Source organism: Marmota flaviventris, chromosome 6, assembly GCF_047511675.1.
Source record: "Marmota flaviventris isolate mMarFla1 chromosome 6, mMarFla1.hap1, whole genome shotgun sequence".
Lineage (NCBI taxonomy): Eukaryota > Metazoa > Chordata > Mammalia > Rodentia > Sciuridae > Marmota > Marmota flaviventris.
In genome coordinates, this window is record NC_092503.1 from 82,068,559 (window position 1) to 82,089,876 (window position 21,318).

Consider the following 21,318-nt stretch of genomic DNA (forward strand, 5'->3'; position numbering starts at 1 on the left):
CAAGTGGGCCTAACAAAGGAAGTTAGTACAGTAGAGACATATTTCTACTGTATGTGGAGATGTAAATCGGTACAGCCACTATGAAAATCAGTATAGTTTCCTCAAAAGATTAGGAATGGAACTACCATATGATCTAGCTATACTACTCCTCAGTATTTAGCAAAAAATTAAAGTCAGCATACTTTAGAGATGGATGTTTAGTGCAGCACAATTCACAATACCAAGTTACAAATCAGCCTATGTGTCCATCAACCAATGAATGTTTATAAAAAAGTTATATATATATATATATAGAGAGAGAGAGAGAGACAGACAGACAGACAGACAGACAATGGTACACTATTATAGGCATAAATAAAAATGAAATCATGTTATCTGCAGGAAAATGAATGGAAGTAAAGAACATCATATTGAATGAAATAAGCCAGACTCAGAAAGTCAAGAGTCTTATATCGTCTCATATATGGAATGCTAGAGAGAAAAAAAATTTTAAAAGGCACCTCATGAAAATAGAATTGAGAGCACTAGGGAAGAAGAAGGGAAACAAGGAGAGCAAGGAGGTAAGTATAAGGGGAGGTACTGGACAATGAAACTCACCAAATTTTATATATATACATAATGCATATATATATGAATATATGTATATATGTATGTACGTATGAATATGCCACAATGAAACCAACTACTTTGCATAATTACTATACTTACTATATTATAATTACTAGACCAATAAAATATTGAAACATAGTATAAAATATTACTTTAAAATAATTTTTCAAAAGTAGAGAAGCTTGAAGCAGAAGCATCTGTAGAGAATTATACTATAGTAATAAGAATCCAGAGATAGAAACATGACAACAGATATGAGCTGCAGATGGGTGCAGAAGAAGCCTAACTTCAGACTCTGACCACAAGGCTACAGGACAACAGTGCACATTATCCAAAGGGAATGTTCAAGAAAATTACTAACATCTTATGTCATGAATGGGAGAGATGTATTACTTACCCGGTTGATATGGTTGTTCCCTAAAATAACCTGTAGTAGTGTTTTCTCAAATTCTTCCAACTTCTTGTAACACTTTTTAAAAATATAATTAGATAAGTTATAATCACTGGTCAGTTTAGCTAAAGTACCAACAGCTTCTGTCCAAAAGCTTGAAAAGGGAAGTTTAGGATTACGATAAAAAGCAATCAGGCCATCCAGCAACTGACAAACAGAATCAGAGACTATGGAAAAGTCTTTTTCAAAGTGGGTTAAATCTGTTTTCAGACTACCTGATTCTGTCAAGTTCTTTAGTCCAAGCAGATGCTGTAAGAACTGCATGTGAGAAAACAAAGGATTTTCTGGGGCAGCACCAGGTCTTTTCACCAGAGGTAGTAGTGGAAAAAGTGGGGGTGTGCAGCTCTCCACAAAATGTGGGGATAGTTCCAAAGACTCAGTTCTCTGTTCACTTGATAAATCACACCCAGAATCTTCCATCGTAGTTAATGTACTTTCAGAACTTCCATGTTCCTGAGCCGGCAACAGGGAAGATAAGTTCCCTAAAACAGAAAGGAATAGGAGAGTTATCTCCTTATAACTAAAATTTCTTCATATAAAAACTAGACACTGATTTTTCTAACTTAAAATACTAAATGAAATATATAAATACATATTAAACATTTAACAAATAGTAGTATAAAAAAATGAGTAGAGGGAAACCTGTAACAGAAATTGCTCAGGCTGACTGCAGGAAAGGTCTCTTCTTCGCAACTGAAAAGCAATGGTGATTTGCCTTGTGTTCCAGTTACTAGCTCTCATATAACTACATGCCATGCTCAAAAGATATAACAGAGGGGGAAAAAGGCTGCAAGAACCAAAGGGGGTCACAGTGTGGTACAGATTCCAATAGGTGATCACAAAGTAACAGGTGTATCCAAACACCGAAATTTGTTTAGAATATTGAGAAGTTAAGAGCATTAGAAAGCCCTGCCTGGTTTGATCTGTGTATCCTGGAATTAGTGATGCTAGAACTACATATAATATAAAGCAGAGTATAAATTCAAAATAAAAGTTAGGAAAATGAAAAATACAAAAGAATTCCATAACCAAAGGTAAGTACAAAAACACAGATTTAACAAAGGAAAACACGGTATTGTATACAGTGTTTATATCAGGATTCCTACATATTTTGATGTTACTTCTACAGAAAGTACAACATTAAGATATAGAAATATGTAGAGGCCAAATAACATAAGATCATTTATGACATATTAAGAACCTTAGAATTTATCTTGTAGGGTGTAGAGTAAATTTCAAACTTGAATTGTGTAAGATTCCTTTGGAAAATTTATACACATACACATATACACACATCCAAATTTTAAAAAATATCAATAATATCTATATCTATATATGTGTGTATATATGCAGTTAAAACTAAGCACAATAAATTTAGGTCATTCTTAAAGAGACAAACCATCATAAACACAAATTATGTAAAATGGTATTGGTTATAATTTTAAGTGATTATCAGTAACATGTACAAACTCAACTGAAACCAACTGAAAATTCTCATTGAACATTCTAAAGCACACACATATACCTAAGAAACCATGCACAAGAAATATCTCAGTCAGCAATATAAGGAGGATCAGGAATGAAGTATAAAAGGTCTAAGTCTGGAAAGTGAAATGGCATGATTTTCAATAATCAAATCTAGTGAATACCTAGATTTGATATTCACTCGGGTTTCATATGAGAAGTTAGGAAAACCGGATCAAAGAAGGATGCTGAAGAGTATGAATATTTTAGAACTCAGTGGAGAAAGAACAGTCATTAAAGAGACAGAGAATAAACAGTTAAAAAGGTATAAGAAGAATACATAAGAATACATCACGAAAATCAAGAAAACAATATTAATGAGAATGACAAGAAGAAAAGAAGTCCAACTACAAAGTGTTGAAAAAAACATCTGTTGGAATTCAAAGTAGAAAACCATCAATGATCTTATCCATAGCAGCTTTATCTGTAGTAAACTTTGGTCAGTCAAGATGGCAAACAGAGGATGGAGAGCAGTGGACTTAGAAGAGTGAATGGAAAGAAAGTAGGTGTAAGAGCAGCCAACTCTTCTGAGGATTTGTATCAGGAGAGCATAAAATAGTAACATCAAACAAGCATTGCTCAAGTTGGAAGAAACTTGAACAATCATAGATGAAAAAGAAAAAAATAATGGAGAGTGAGAGGTTGGAGATATGAGGGAAAATAAAAATGGCAGGTGAGACATGGGCTGGAGAAGGTGAGACAAGCCAAGGGCTCCAGTGAATTGGATGGGCTCAATAATTTGGAAGTATATTTTTTCGTCTGAGGCTAAAAAAGAAGGGTGAAAATGTACATAGATTGGAAAGCTACCTGGCATTCAGGAAGTTAAAGAAGATCTTACCTAGTAGCCATAGTTCCCTGAAGCAGGATACAGGTAGACAATAGTTTAACAGGGAAGAAAAAGAAGAAGAAGAAAAATGGCATCATCTACCTTCTACACCATATATTTGTAAATCTATCTAAATTGTTGCTCTTCGTCCTTCAATAAAATCAGCAGCAGATGGGATAATAATAGAATTCAATCACTTAATAGGTACCTACTATAATCACTACAAATGTGCAGATATGTGCTTGCTGATCATCACTACAATATCTATATTCCAAGCTTAGGGAGCTAATACAGAGAGTTCAAACATGTGATGATATCCAGAACAATGATCTATTGGAAAGTGTTTAAATGCATGTGGGTATACTAAAAGAGCCAGACATTCAGTCTGATCATTTTAAGCAAATAAGGATGAACACTTGAAATCACTTCTCAAGACATACATTAAAAACAAAGGGGCAGCGGGGCAATAGTAATTATTCAGGTGAATTATACTTCTTTCATGAGAGTCAAACAGCTCTCCAAAGAGAAAGTGAACAATTTCATTAACCTATTCTAATTTCCATCAAGATAAGCTGAATTTCAAGGGTGATGATTTCAAGGAAGACTCATAAAATTAATTCTACCAATTAATAGGCAAGAAGCTGTTTTGTGGTTTCTGCTTTTCATTCCTCACGGGCTAGCCAAAACCACTCCATTTCATATCCTTCATGTAAGCCAGGTACAAATTTGAAGGGAGTAGTTCAACCCATGTGTGTGCAATGGGGACAGGAATACACCAAACTGAACATTCTTCTTCATGGCTGCTTGATCATTTCCATAATCTCAAAAAAAAAAAAAGTGTCATGAGGGCATATGTTGGAGATGAAAAACATACTGAGAGCAATCTTCCCTCAGTGTCCTAAATAAATGCATCAACTCCACAAAAGATGATCACACCGAAGTTTTACCTAATACATATTGAAGTCAAAATATCAAATTAAATGAAAGAATCTTATGTTCATTATTTCATTTTACAAAGCAGTTTCATAAAACAGTTCAATTGATGGTCACAACAAACTTGGAAGATGTTTTTTCAATTCCTGACTTACTGAAAAGGAAACGTAGGTTAAGAGACCTGAGAAAAGCCACATAGTGAGTAGGTAAAACCAATATCATCAGTTCAAGTCCAACCACCTTTGAACCATGGCAAAGATACCCTATGTGCTTCCATACCATCTCAGTACATTTCCACTGAAGTGTTTAATTATTGCTATGTGTTATCTACTTGTTTATGAGCTCCTGGGGCCTAAGTTATGTCTCTTGTCATCCTTGTGGTCCTTTCACCCACCAATTTTATTGACTGTAGAAGAAACCCTATCAAGAGAAATGCCTAATATTATAACTTGCTGTTGGTTGTAACAGATTTTCTGTCATGCTGAATATTTATTATGAACCAAGATCAAGTTCTTTGCAACTTACACCAAACCACAGTGATCACTTCTTTCATGAGAGACAAACAGCTCTCCAAAGAGAAAGTGAAAGCTTAGAGAGATTAGATAAACAGGTAGGTAGACAAGAAAAGAATATGACTATTATAATATTTAAAATATTTCACAAAAATAGCTAACAAAAAGCCAATAACATGTTTTTTTTTTCATGACATCAATTACCTCTTGTAACCAATATCCAATTTACTTCTTCTATCTGTTCTCAATGTGGATGAATGATGGCTACAAACAGTATTTACATTAGAAACTAAAGCATGTGTATTGTAAATCACTCAGTAACAGTGGGCAAATGTAACTATAGTATATAATATTTTACAACATGAAAAAGAGAAACAGTTTTCTTAGTAGAAAAAATTTTCAGTGATACTATTAACGGTTACAATCTCTGACAATAGTCATAAATAAGATACTTATTCATAAAGACAAAATTTAAAATGTCCACCTTATTTAAGTAATGCTTGGCATGGAAACAGACAATATACTTCAGTCCCTTGAGTTTTTCATTCTATTCATTTGCTTCAGTTTGTATTTTCAACACCTATCTCAAAGCATGACTAACAAAGCTTCATAACCAAGGACAGAAAAGAAAATGAAGCCATGTGTTTGTCTGTAATTCCTATTTTTTTCTAAGAGGGACTCAGGTGAAACAGAAGTCAAATGAGCCTTTTCTCTTAACTTATTATTGAACTGAAGTGCTTGAGAGATGCAACAGCTTCCAACTTAGTGCGTATGACCTACCTATTTGCCACTAGATTTAATAGACACAGCACACACACACACACAGATCAAGCAGTCCGACACACATTAAGTTCTCAATAAATATCATCTGTTACTAAATAATTATAGAGATCATAAATCTACATTAAATTATGAAATCTTATGCAAATATATGAAATAAGATATTATTTAAAAGCTGTAACAAACAAAACTTGCAGATTCTGTCTACAACTGTCAATGTCCCTCTCACATACTGGATACCCTAGACTTTCTATTTATTTCCTTTTCCTAAATCCTTAACTCTCCCATCTTCTTTCAGTTTTTAAATTCTCTCCTAAACCCATTTACCATTTCAGAATAGATCTCAAATACACTCAAATAATAGAGTTGGTGCCTGTTATGGTTTAGATATTAGGAGTCACCCAAAAGCTCATGTATGAAACAATGCAAGAAGGTTTAGAGGTGAAATGATTGGGTTGTGAGAGTCTTAACCCAATTAGTAAATTAATCCCCTGACAGAGATTAACTGTGTGGTAATTAAAGGCTGGTAGGGTATGGCTGGAAGGGATGGGACATTGAGAGCATGACTTTGGGATATAAATTTTGTATATAGTGAATGTTGTCTCCTCTTAACCCTGCTTTGTGGTGACCTTGTCCACCTCAGCTTTCCTCTACCACACTCTTCCTCCATGATGTTCTGCCTCACCTTAGGCCCAAAGGAATGAAGGAGGCTGTCTGTGGACTAAGACCTCTGAAACTGTGACCCCCCCAAAATAAACTTTTCCTCCTCTAATTGTTCTTGTCAGGTCTTTTTGTTGCAATAATGAAAAAGCTGACCGCACCCTCCTATCGCACACCCTATCCTAAAAATGCCCAACCCTGAATCAAGAGCAAATATATTTTTTGCTTCCCTCAAAAATACTTGCAGCCACATCAATTCTTGATGTCTTTTCTCATGTCTATAGTCCCTACCTCACCCATAAAAATAAACCTACAGATCTAAGTGTATTCCTTGCAAGTCCCATTAACTTTATGAAAGTGAACAAATCATCTTCATGCATTGTACACACAAATACACAATTCATGTTTGTCCCACATATGGCCTATTCAGCTATTATCATATATCTCTCCTGTTAGCGGTCCAGGATGATGGATTATCTTTGGCCTCTTTCTCCCTTCTATAGTCCACATACAATGAAACAACATGTTACAATGATTATACATTCTACACACATATTAGTCATGATTCTCCCCAAAAGCAGAGACAGAGAAATCCTAAGACCTGCAAAGGCAAGATGGAGACCCAGGAATACCAGTGCTATAAATTCCAGTCCAAAAACCAGTAGGCTTAAGACCAAAGAAGAACCAATATTTCTACTGAATACAAAGACAGGAGAAGACCCACATCTTACTTCAAGGAAGGAAGAAGCAGTTGCCCCATACTTGAAGAAGACTTAGCATTTTGTTCTATTCAGGCCTTCAATGATTAGATGAGGTCAACTCACATTATGGAGGCCAACACAATCCACTTCACCCAGTCTACCAATTCAAACAATCCCATTCAAAAACACACAGCACACAGAATGATATCTGACCAAATATTTGGACATCTCATGGACCTGTCAAGTTGACATGTAAAATCAATCATCATAATCTGTCTTTCCATAGCCCCTTCCCCACTTTAGTTGACACCACCATCTCTTGAACTGCTTAATGCACTACCCTTCCTATCTTATCTACCTGCCTCTAGTTGTGTCCTCCTAGGAGCCACATTCTTCTAAAACACTCCTTTGATTACAGAATTTCTATCCTTAAAATATCCAGAGGCTTCCCTTGCCTTACAGGAAAGAGTCCTCCAAGTTCCTCAGTTTGGCTAACAAAACCTTTTACTGTATGGTTCCCCAATACTCTTTTCCAGCCTTACATCTGCCCTTACCCTTATTTATGTGCAATGTTATCAGGTCGCCAAAACATGCTATACTACTTCACATAATCATGCATTTACACAATTTTTTCCCCTGGTGAGTCCTTATACTATAACCCAGACACGTACTGATTCTTCAAGTTCTGCTTCAAATCCTTTATGAAACCCTTCCCTGTTGTCACCAAGCAAAGAAAACCACTCTCCATCTAGGCTGTCTTGTATCTCATACATACTTCAGTTGCTATACCCAATAACCTGTGCTGGATGTATTAGTGATTTCTGATTGAAAAAGAGAGATTTTGAAGGCAGTTTATTTATGTGGGTGGTTTCTATTGCTTAATGTCTGCCCTCTTATATACTTGGTGATTTGAACACTTGTTGAAAAAAAAAAACATATATTTTTTGAAATGCACTCAAATGTCATCACAGGAAATATATAATTTCTCACTACCAACCATGATTTCCCAGCTTTAATAATCACTAATATACTGATGCACTGAAAAATTTAAAAAGTATTGTTTCCGCCACCTGGTGGTCAAACAGGAAATACTATTTTAACTGTATAATTCATCTTCTAATCTGACGGTGTTTCACTTGAAAGCAACTGTTTGGCATTTCTCTAGAAGGGTATATGTCAGTATATTGGAAAGCATATTTGAAAAATTCTGAAAAAGAAAGGGCTTCAACACGTTTAATTCCACTCTAGTAATCTGCATCACCACTATAATATCACAAAAGAGGCAATATAAAATGCAGGAAAATATAAAGTAATGGAATGATTTGTCTTCACTGAATTGTCTTCACTGAACAAAGTTCACAAAAGACATAGGGTATTTGTGGGCTAACTTGGTTCTAGATTACTTGGCAACACTCTGGACTCAGGACTTCACACACTCTGGACTTTCTGGTTGTTTCTTTCTCTCCTAAGTGATCTTATAGCCTTCCTCAATGTTACACCTACAGCTTTCTTTCCCCATTACAGCTTCATAGATAACCCCATCTTTTTCAAGCTTAAAAAATTACTTTTGGCTAATGACTCTCAAATATGAATCTCCAGTCCCAACCCACTCTCAAGCTCAAATCACTAGGTTTCTTTGCAGGCTAGTATGTCAACAAAGCTTGATCTTAGCACTTAAAACTTCATGTGTCTAAAACAGATCATTATCTTCACTTAGACTTGATACAAGTTCTTAGTAACAATGCTACTATCCTCCTGTCTCCAAGGTTTCAAACTTGAAAATCGACTTTCTCTTTGTCCTTGACCTTCATATATTGGAAAATAATAATGATCCTGCCTTGCCCTTCTGCTCCCTGGAATCACCAAGTTGGTTCCTATTTCAGGGCCTTCCTCTGCATGAAACATTCTGTGTGCAATATACTTCTACCCTCATTCACAATTTTCTCAAGGCTGGTTCTTTTTGACATTCAAGTATGACTTTATGTGTCCCTTCTGTAGAAATGCCTTCCCTGACCACCCCATTTAAAGAAAACACCAGCTCAGCGTTTGACACATTACCCTGTTTTAAATAAGTATCACTTATCATCTCCTACTGATAGATTCTATCCTTGCCCTCAAGAATGTGTGATCCAGGATACTTCCTGGTTTGTTTGCTGCCATATTCCAGATGCTGAGTAAGAGTATAATGACATTTATTCAATAAATACAAACATTTTTTATATAATCTCTTTTATTCAAATGTCAAAGTAATTACATGTGAAGACCTGGACTATTGACAGTGACGTTCATGACTCCCGTCAAATCACTCTAAGTAAGCTTACCTTCATATAATGTAAAACACACTGCCTGATACATGTGTAGTATAACACTCAACAAATGTTAAGTTGTCCTTCTATTTTCCTGTTGAAAAATCAACAAAGATGGTTTACTGTCAACAGAATAAAACATGTTTTACACTGGCACTCACATCTCTTCTTAATAAGCTCCACCCTACTTATTCTTATTCCTCATTCCCTGTATGCTACAGTCAGATTAGACTATTTTCCAGTATGTTTCTGTATCTATCTATGCCTCATACTGTTCCTTCTTGTCTTAAATACCTCATATTCATAATTCTCTAAATAGTAACCATCCTTCAAGATAAGCACTTTTTTCAAAAAGACTTTTATAAGTCTTATTTTATAAGAGAAAATAATCCAAACATCTTCTGTCCTCTGAACACTAATATTTTTCTCTAAACCATAAAGTCTTGTTGGTTATAATTAACAATGTGATTTTGTTCAGACTAGATTGTAGGATCCTATGTTGCCCACCCCCAGTATTGTGAATGCCAAACTGCACAGCACTCTCCAATCTAGCACCCACCTTTTCTGATGAGATTCCACAAATCTCTAATCTGTCCTTGACCAAACTTCTTTCCAAGAGAATTTGCCTGACTTTGTTTTCTACCAGTCACTAAAGCTATTGCTGTGACCTCAGCGTTGGCCACAGGATTCCAATTCCTCATATATATACTCCTGGAATATTATCTGTAGGGTGATTTGGTCCCCTGAGCTTCCTGTATTAGGTAATAAATGAGTTTAACATTCTTTCTTACCATATGTGTCCTCTTCATTCTCTATCAAAAATGATGTTCACTGAGCTCATTCACCCAGCACAGAGTTTCCTTTAACTTAGTTAAGAATTCCTATGCGTGGGCATTTAGTATTTTTAGGGGAGGGTTCCTGGAACTTGCATTTTACATAACATTTCAGGGTATTATTGTCTTATCTCTCTATATTCTCTATACTGACTCTACCCCCTACAGGTACTGAGTAAAAAGTAGGTGGATAACTGAGAAAGTCTGAAAAGCACTGCTTCGTTCTACTCCAGTCTCATGTACTCACCCTGTTTCATCTGTGCCTTGCTAGATTCGATATCCCTAAATTAAAAGAACTTATATTGAAGTATATTACTTCCCTAATTTTCAAGCCTGCTTGCACATTACAGCGACTTCAGGTTTTTTTAAAAAATCCAATACAACCCATATTCCATACCAAATACATCATAATTTCTAAGCATAGGACCCAGGTAGCAGTGTTTTTTAAATTCCCAGATGATTCCAGCAGGGGAACCACTTGCTTATATTGATTTATGTTTATTTTTCAATCTTTGGACAGCAGAGAAATAGGCTCTGTCCTATTGGTTCCATCTCAACTCTTGCCTCCATGACTCTTGGAATGTCCTTTTTCTTCTGTATGTGTTCATGTTAATTCCTGTTTCACTGTTCAAGGTTCACTTGCAGCTCCACTCCCTTTTCAGGGATAACTTTGTACTTATTTTCTATTTTGCAAGAGTAGAGCCTTTTATATTTTAACTGTTCTATCCCACCTTAGCTTGAGTCATCATCACTGCCTGTTATTGTTTAGATATGAGATGTCACCCAAAAGCCAACAGGTTAAGAAAATGTAAGAATGTTCAGAGAGGAAATTATACTGAGAGATATAACCTATCAGTGGATTGATCCACTGACAAGGATTAACTCGGTGGTAATTATAGGCAGGCAGAGTGTGGTTAAAGGAAGTAGGTAACTGGGTGTATTTTTCAGGTTTATATTTTGTCCCTGATGTGTGGCACACTCTCTCTGCTTCCTGGTGCCATGTTCTGAGCTGCTTTCCTTTGCCACACCCTTTCATCTTAATGTTCTGCCTCACTTTGGGCCCAGAACAATGAAGTTGGCAATCTGTGGACTGAGATCTCTAAAACCATAAGTGCCAAATAAACTTTACCTCCTCTAAAATTGTTCTTCTCAGGTCTTTGGGTCATAGGGATGAAAAAGCTGATTAAAACACTTTCTTTATAAACCACATTCTCAGAATCCTACAGAGCAGTTTCCTACTGTTTCCACTCCCACTAGCAATCCATTCCATGGAGAATCCAGATCAAGAAATTTAAAACTCCTACTAAATGTTCCCTATTTAAAAAAATAAAAAATGTTCTTTTTTTCCAGTCCTACTGTACCAAGAGTTCTACCCACTGGAACAAGCCCTGCATAAGCTGTGCTCTGGCCTCTTCCCTGGCCTCACCTTTACCCCACTATTCTAACTGCTTCTGCTCTACAGCCATGCTGATCTGTTTCTGTTCACTGGGCATTCTGACCTCAGTGCCACTAGGAGGACTGTAGGATCACTGACCAAACAGTCTGTTTGTAGCCCTGTCCCATCCACAAGTACTCCACACTTCAATCTGTTTTATTGCCTTCACAGCTTTTAACATGCTCGGAATTGTCTTGCCTTTATTTGTCTCCTTCATAGAAATATAAATTCTATTATATTATCTTGTTCACCACTGGACTTCCAGAAGTCCAAGAATTTTTGTTGAATAAGGAATCAATTAATCAATTAATGGATAAAAAGGAATAAATATAACAAGGCAAACTGTAATGCATCTTGTAATTATTTTTATATATGACTATTTTAGGAGCGCTTCCCTTTCTAACCAAGCCATAGTTCCTAATGGACTGTAAATAGACTTGTTCTTTTTTTTGCAGTCTTGAAAGTTAAGCACTACTGAACAAATATGATATATTTAAGTACTTGTTGATTTTGGCTATTTTAGAAGATCCTCAATATTTTATTCAGTATTCATAAATATTGCAAACATTTTAATTGCCTTTCAGTTGCCTGAAATCTTTCAATCTACAAACATCCACCTAAATTGCATGTTTCCTATATCACAACTGAATATGTACAACAAGAAGTCTCCAGTTTTAATTCACCTTCCAATTCCTTCACCTTTCAATTCCACCCTATAAATTACATCCAAATGGTAAAATGCAACTTGTAAATCCACAATTGTAGGTTTTTGCCTTTATAAGGCCACTGATTTACCTCATGTGAAACCAAGCATATTTTTGTCTAACTGATGATATCTGTATCAAACATGTTGGTCTCAATCAGGAAACTTATTTAGGATGCCCCAAATATGAACTGTGTCCCTAGAGATAAACCCTTACTTGAACCACACATTTTTTATAGCCTGCCATACACAGGCTCATGGTTTATGGATTCTGCCTTCACGGTTTTATTTTATTTTTTATACCTGACATATTGAAACTAGTCCATGAAATGCAGGCCTTGTTTAAAAGCTATCAAAACATTTACTGTGCAGGACTAGAAACAAATAATGTTTTTTTATAAAACCATACTGACAAATCACTGATATCAAGAAAATTGCTTTCTATTAGAGGGAGGAAAAACCCACAAAATTTCAGACAATAGTAATTATCACTATGTTTTGCCAGTATTGCTTAAAATATGAGCATAGTGGATAATACTATATTCCTATGCTCCTTACTTATTTATTTTGGAATCAGTAAAAGTCCAGACTATCCCCAGGTAACTGCTAAGTGTACATCTCCAAATAACTTAGACTTCTCCAAGGAAATAATCTTGCAGTCCTAGGACACACCAAACATTCACAAAATCCTCTTAATCTTCCATTCTGGTGACTAATTACGGTGTTTCTCCTAAGTGCTGAAGATTATAATAAAAGCTAGAATGCACACTAGTAACCCTATAAGTACCTTCAGAGTCTTGATATACTTTACCTGTTATCTGCACAGGGTGCTGGGTGTCCCAATAAATTCTGTTAACTTGGGTGAAGGGACTCTGTCCTCACTCTCACTGTCCCTAGAGGGCTCAAAATCACCATTCACATCTTAGAAATCTTTTCTTTTTTGTATGAGATATCACTCACTACAAGAAAAGTCTGATAATAGGTCTTGCAGGTATCAAAAAAAAAAAAAAACCTGTTAAAATGTTGGCTCATTTAATATATATCCTATTTATCTCTCAAAACGTGGAATATTTTTAGACCTTATAAACAATGGAGGACTTAAATAGCATGTGCGCGCACACACACACACACATAAACACACACACATATCTATGTATCACTCTTGGATCAAATGCTCTTTCTCTTTAAGGCATCTATTTTCTAAATCTTGTGTTCCCTTTGAGCAGTTCCTTTTTCTTCTATGCCTACAGTTAGTCAATAAATTGCATTATTTTTGTTTGATTCAAAATGCACCTCTTTGAACCAAAATTCTCCTTAACAGCATCTGAGTCCATGTTCTTATTTTGCTCAGAATACTGCTACCCTTCTCCTACAGGCTACAGGTTTTCCTGCCTGTAGTATTTTTCCTTTCCTATATACTGTATCTCCTATATGCTGGATTCTATACACAGCCCTTGCCCATAATCCTTAATAGAGTAATAAAGCATAAGCTTCATAAAGACAACCATATATTTTACCCTGAACACACTACACCCAAACCTCAGGATATTTTTCCCTTCTTGGATTGTGTAAACCATTGCTTACTGAAGTTCTATGCTTCCTTTAGGCCTTACTCTTCTTCAAGACTTTTCCTAACCAGATGTTCACAAATGTATTTCCCAATGATATTCTATCAAACAAATTATTTCACGTGTTTAGAGAGAGACACACACACACATAAATTATTTTTTACTTCTCTCATTAAAGTTGCCATGGAATAACTGATAACCAGCCACTTATTAAATGGATCATTTCTACCTTGTGTGACATTTCATGTTTCATCTCATGCATTTCCTCGTACTCAGAACAGTCTCTTCACTTGGTTTATATGACATTACTTTCCTAGGACTCCCTTCTACTTAATTAGCCTTTTCTCCTTTCCTTTTGCCAACTTTTTTCTCCTCATTACTTGCCATCCCAACTGACACCACTCTTACCCAAGCTATTCACTGCAATGGCTTTAACTGGGCTCTGCACATTCACCCAGTCTCACCTTTGCCAATCTGTCTCATGCTGCAGCTCAGCAGTCTTCTCAGTTCTCAAATTGTATTGTATCACTCATCTACTTAAAATGCCTTAATTGTGATTTTCCAAGTATCCACTGTTTCTCTCAGCATGGGGTCTAAGCACTTGACTTTTCCTTGATTTCTTCAGATAACTAACATGCAACCAAGTTTGAAAAACATTCCTCTATCCATGTTTGTCTCAGGCCTTGTGTTCTTCCTTCTGTCTAGAACACATTCTCATGCCTTCAGAACTCATCTCTCCTGAATGTACAATATTCAGATTCTGACTTAAATGTTACTCTTCCTAAAGGCCTTTTCTGACCTTCTAGATCAGATCAGACTCCCATTCAGTGTGCTCCCAAAGAATCTGTTATTACATGTAACCATTTCTTCTCTGCCTTTGACCATAAAATCCAAATACAAAGCATGTATTTGACTTACTAGTGCATTCTAAGCACTGAACATGATACCAGCATAAGGTGGATGTTCAGCAATTTCTGCTAAATGACTATTATGACATTATGAAAACAAAAGTTTTATGAAATCTCAGAGTTGAAAAGATTATTTAATTGGGGAATTACATAAACTACTCTTTTCTCTAAAAAATTTTAAAAAACTATTTGAAAACACTGGTAACATCCTTAGACTATCAGACAATCCAAAAATAGAAAAATACTATAATTGGCCAAATTTAAATTGAGAAAATAGATGTCTTTCATTTCACCATGAAATAAAATATTTGAAGGATGAGGTAACAGCTCATTCATTATATGTGTGTTAGCTTCTCATAACAAAAGACCTGAGATAAATCCATTTATAACAGAAAAGATTTATTTTGGCTCACAGAAGTTTCAGTCCATACTTACTAGGTCCCATTGCTTTGGGCTTGTGGCAAGGCATAACATGATGGCAATGAACACACAGTGGAGCAAAGCTGCTTACTTCATGTCAACCCAGAGGCAAAAGAAAGAAAGGATCCCATTATCTCATTCAAGGGCATATGTCCATTGACCTAATTCCCTTCTGCTAGGTCCTACCTCCTAAAGCTTCCACCATCTCCCAATAGTGCCATTGTCTGGAAACCAAGCCTTCAACACACAGTCTTTGGGGGACATTTAAGATATACACCACAACATGACATATGTATGTGAACTAACTACAGGCTTGTTCTGAAGACCAGAATCATCCACATACTGCAGTCTGGAGATAAACACATTTCTATAGTTAATGTTCGTTTAAAGTATAGTCTATCTGCCAGTAAAGCCACAAATGACAACTCTAAGAATATTAGGGATACAGGCTTGAGGCTGCAGTCTTTGTTTAGGGGACAAAATAAAAGAGTCTTAATTCTGAAAAAGAGGCAAAGCCAAAGAGAACTCAGTAGTCAATCATTACATTGTCAATTATGATTAAAATGTTTTCTTATGAGGAGTAAAAGGCAGAGCTTGAAGTTGATTTTCTGCAGACACCTTATTGCTAACCAAGCAGAACTCATTTTCAGTGATTTTTACTAATGTGATGGTCCTGAAAATAAAGTTCATGACATGGCCTCCTACTGTCAAGAAACTCAGAAAAAAGCAACCAACACCTAACACTACTACAAAGCATAAATGCCTTAGTGTCAAAAACAGGTATACTCCTATACATGTTATGAGGGCACAGAGAAATTAGCTCAAACTAAGGACAAGACAGAAATACCAAATATTACACAAATGTGAAAGATCCCAGAGCTTTCTCAGGGAGTTCTTTTATACCAGGAAGGAGCCCAAATAAGGGCACATGAACAAAAACATAGATAATAGCTCTGAGAAGGTAGAGCTGGAGCAGAAAGAATGCAGAGGCTGAAAACAGATCCTGGTCACAGTGGATCCTTGAACGAAATCCACTCTTAGACAATGGAAATCTATTCACTATTTAAAACATGATATTAACTGTACCTTAGGAAAAATTACAGAGGCACAAAAGGGTGGTAGACAACCCATTATATAGGGTTCCTGAGTCAGTCAAGGAGAAATGATATTTTAGACACAAGAAAAATCATAGGACTTATTACTAAAGGGGAAAAACAGTGAACATTATATGATTGAGAAATCTGAACAAAAGAATAAAATCAGATTAGAACTTTTTATAACAAACAGAAATGTAATAGAGAATGAAAATCAAGTGTGATGGATGTAACCCTCAAATAACTGAGCAGAATAAAAACTGAATTCCTATAAAATTATCTGACAACTGACTCCTAAGAGAAGCAGATCACCAGACTGATAGCAGTACACTGAGAATCTTCCTTCTTTTGCTACTAGAATAGAATTCAAAATATGACAATCAATGATGCTCACTGTTCAATTTTACTACTAGAAGAAGAAAATGTGTACAACATCCTTAAACATTTGTTTTCCCTTGCCCACTGACAGAATCTGCCAAATCAGCTAGATACAGGTCTCTTCAAGATAGAATGAAACAGTTAAATTCCTAATTCCTAAAGCAACTCTTAGGTTCTTCTGATGCTAAGGGATAGATGGCAATTCCCACAAGACTGTCAAAGTCAGGGGGAAGGAAACTATTGTTTATTTTTGCCTACATAAAGTAAGTATCATGGTAAGCAGTCCCAATGAAACTCCCCCACTCTCTTCATTATCCTCACCACTAGCACCCTCAATTTTACAGAGCAGAGAAGTATCATAAGTAACTGATGTGCCCCAAAGACTTTAGCTGAGATTCAAACCAAATTTATCTAACTCTAAAACCCATGCTCTTTCCAATTAGCACTCTGCCTCCAGAATTTGTCTTCAGTAACCATTTCTCCTCTGAAAGTACCTCCTCCTCTTCCTTCACTGGTGTTCTTTTCATTCATATTATATAACGAGAATGGTGTTTTAGGTATTGCCCTTTTCTCATCCATTCCAGTTGTCAGAATTGATGCCACAATCACATCACTTCCATTTACTTCTTAGATATTTTCTGGTAAACATCTAAATCTATGATATTAATGCTATAAAATTGAAGTTATACTACATCTTCCAGGAATATAAAAATGTCTCATTAGTTGGGGGGAAAAAGCATGTTCTACAAAGCTATAATTCCATAATTATTTAAACAAATTTAACAGTTGAAAATTCTTAGGAAATTTGTTTGATAGCAGTATTAAAATAAGAATTTACAAATTAAGACAATGCTGCCACAAATTTTAGCATAATTTTAGCTAAAAACTAGGTAGTTTAGTGTTTGTGTTTATTTATAGATACAAACTACCTTCTTAATTGTCTACTCATAAATTGTGCTAAAGAAAGCATGTCCATATCAACTGATACAGGGTCTTTTGGAAAGTTCCATTGTATTGCCATTAATAATGATACTTGCCCCTTTCTGAAGAGGCATTTTAACTCACCATTTGCTGTGAATATTATTACAAATTGAATGACATAGAAATCATAGCAGTAACATTACATGTTCCATTTTAAAAGTATAGTACAATTTGTTCAATAAGTTATATAATAAAAGAAACAATACAGAGGGAAGAGCAGAAATACAACTGCTTTCTAATTTGAAAAAGATTTGCTTTATAAAGTGCCTTTTGAAGATGAAGGAAACTGTCTACTACTATCTCTACCTTAATAAAAGACAAAGTGCAGTTGGAATGAATGCTAGTTTTCATTTTATGATTGTTCACTATCCACACTAGGGAGCTTGAGATCCCTACCAAGAGCTCAATTCCAAATCTAGCCATCCACCAGCATGCCTAAAACACACCAACAGACAATTTCAACTGCCAGAGATCCAATATCCCTGCTCACCAATGTCATTCATGCTTTCGAAACTCACAGTTACAGTTAAATAGTATATAAAAATCTAGAGTCAGCTGTATCCCTGAAAAGGGCCATGTCAGTATCCTCCATTCTTCCAGCTTTGTTAGGGTATGACTGATATGTCCCATTACTTCACATATTTAGCATTTTTATGTGGAAAGAACATTTAAGACCTGTTCGCTTAGCAATTTTTACAGATATATTATTATTAGCTATAATCATTAGGCTGTAGAATAGATCTCCAGAATTTATCCTATCTAACTGAAACCTGGTACCTTTTGACCAGCGTCTCCCCATTCTTTCCCTAGCTTTCAGTCCCTAAAGGGTAACTGCATGATCTAACTTATATGTAGTATAGAAAAGCTTTGAACTCATAGAAGCAAAGAGTAAAATGATGGTTCCAGTCTTTGTAATAAAGAACTGCTGAGATCCCCATTAGAATAAAGGGATTCAAATTACATGAGATTAATAGTAAAAACTGGCAATAAGGGAATTTGGGTTGAATACAGAATATGAAAGTGTTGGGTAAGATTTCAGGGATACAAAAATGGTGGAAGCAGGTATGTGAAAATGCCACTGGAGGACAAGACAAGGAGATGAGTCATTATGTCCCTATTTACAATAAGATCCATTACTATAGCAATTCTCACAACTTAGGACTTATTACCCATAACTCCCATCACAGATTTGGTATTCTAAAATGACCAATGGAGGTGAAGTGGGCAGTATTCTAATTAGATTTTCTAAAGTAATCAATGGGGAAAAATTGAACACTATTCTTATCAGGTATAATTATAAGCTATAAGGTAGTATTATAAGGTATTATCATAACCAATGGGAGAAAATGGGGTAAAGTATTCAATCCAGTATGTATAGGGAAGAGACCATCTCACAGCTCCATGCTTAAGACACCAATTTCCAGACACTGGAGCCTTGAAACCTTTCTCTCTTACTTGGCCCACTTCATTCTCTCTTATGAAATGCTACCTTCACCTTCATCTTCAATAAAGCTGTACTTTGCCTGTTACTTCTGTGTATCTTGCTCAATTCTTTATTCAGGACATGAAGGACCTGCCCCCGCAACTAGACACATAATGATAACAAAGGTCTCAATCTTGGTTGTATTTTAGAATAACCTAAAGACTGAAAAAGCACTGATGACTGGGTCCAAATCTCAGAAATTCTGACATGATTAGTCAGGAGTGGGACCTCATCATCTCATAATTCTACCACATAGTCTGGGTTGAGAACCGGCACCTAGAATAGCCTTAGATCTACCAAATACTACAGAGCAAAGACTTTCAGAAAGTCTTTTTAAGAAATAAAAATAAATTTTCAAAATTAAAGTTACAAATCCTGTTATGGCACTTTTTTCATACCTATGGGAACTCCTCACCACTGACATAGGCCTGCAGATACAAAAAGGCCTGGATTGATGTGGTATTTACTGTGAAAAAAGCTAAATGAGCACCTCAGTTTGTCATCACTGTGCTCACTATCACAGCTAACTGTGCAGTTCTTTAAAGAGAAGTTTCAGAGGGATTGGAAAAGTACAGATCACAGAGGCACACAGTTCTCTGGGTCCAGCTCCTGCTGTATCTCTCACCCTGTCAGACATCAGAAAGCTTGCAGCCACACAAAGCAGCCCACCAGCACAGACTTGGCCTACTTTATGCTGACTCCTGCTTGGAAATTATAGATATGATGAGATGCCTTGTGGTTCACAGAATGTAAGCTAATCAGATGAGGATAAACATGTCATAAAAATACATAGGTAGAAATAACTTCAGAGTTATTAAAAGGATGATAAATTATTAACAAAATTAGGTATTTAAATATGCAAACTGGCCAGACACAGTGGCGCACACCTGTAATCCTCACCACTTGGGAGGCTGACAGGAGGATCGTGAGTTCAAAGCCAGCCTCAGCAAAAGCGAGGCACTAAACAAATCAGTGAGATCCTGTCTCTAAATATAATACAAAAAGGGCTGGGGATGTGGATCAGTGGCCGAGTGCCCCTGACTTCAATCCCCAGTACCCAATAAATAAATAACTAGATAAATAAGCAAACTTCGATCTAACTTGTATGACTTGGGTCAAAGAATAGGTAATTTTCTTAAAAACATCATTTTACAGAAAGAAACTGACATACTATACTAAATTCCAGAGGGAAAGGTATTTATTAGAATAATAACGGGCAAGACAAAGGTTACTAAATTCTGTATATTCTGTTCTATTGATAAATTAGAACACTTTAAACACTGGGAAAAGGATTTAAAAGGACTATAGCATCTAAATTTTTAGCAGTTACTTCATCACCAAGTAATATGTGTCAAGTTATTATGTAAAATGTCAACCTTTTGTATGTATTGCAATTTATATAGAAAAACATGTCTTACCTCATGAAAATTTTTTCTGCAGCTTCATATTTACAGGCTTCATCAGAGATGATAATTGAAATTAATCCCAGAAACATCTTTAAGAAACTATGTACAAGATCTCAGTGGACCTAGCACCACAGGAGAATGCAAAACAACTCAGTTTTTATTCTTCACGTGACTTATTAATCTAAAAGAGTAATGAAGAATTTTTAAAGGAAAGCTTTTGAAAACATAAAAACCAGCTCTCTGGAGGAAATCTTTTTCTTGTGAATTTTAAAGCACAAGATTGGCAGACATACTCTGACTGTATTAAAGATACATAAGCAATATTTCTCTTCAACTCTGAGAAAAATCAGAGACTGAAAACACAAAAAATTATAACATATGTACTATAAAATAATTGATGTGATACAATGGATCTGTTCAGGGGTGAGAACAGCTCACAATACCTCCATGTCTCTTTCACTCACATAGAACCCAAAGCAGAAGCACTCTCCAATGTAGTTAATTATCATACTAATGCTAGGAAAAGCTCAGAAGCAATTTACATTTGAAAATTCATGTAAACAATGTTTACAAAACAGGAGATTCAAGGGAAAAGATCATTTACCTGGAGTAGCAAAAAAAATTTAATGACTTCTCTCCTTGTAATAGGCACTACCACATAAGTCACAAGAGGTGACATAAGTCACATGTGTACTGACCCCATGTTACCTCAACAGAGATTCACTTCCAAAAAACTAAGTTTTTTTTTTTTTTGAGTCCTGAGGATCACACTCAGAGCCTAGGAAAGCACTCTACTGCTGAGCTACA

General features: G+C 35.8%; 1 protein-coding gene across 1 annotated transcript in view; it reads right to left on the bottom strand.

Annotated features, from left to right (window-relative positions):
- Mei4 (meiotic double-stranded break formation protein 4) overlaps window positions 1-21,318 on the bottom strand; it is a 172,658-nt gene that overhangs the window by 116,454 nt on the left and 34,886 nt on the right. The window contains exon 3 of the mRNA XM_027928003.2: window positions 1,007-1,542. Within this exon, the coding sequence (XP_027783804.2) occupies window positions 1,007-1,542 (536 nt within the window). The remainder of the gene's footprint in view (window positions 1-1,006; window positions 1,543-21,318) is intronic.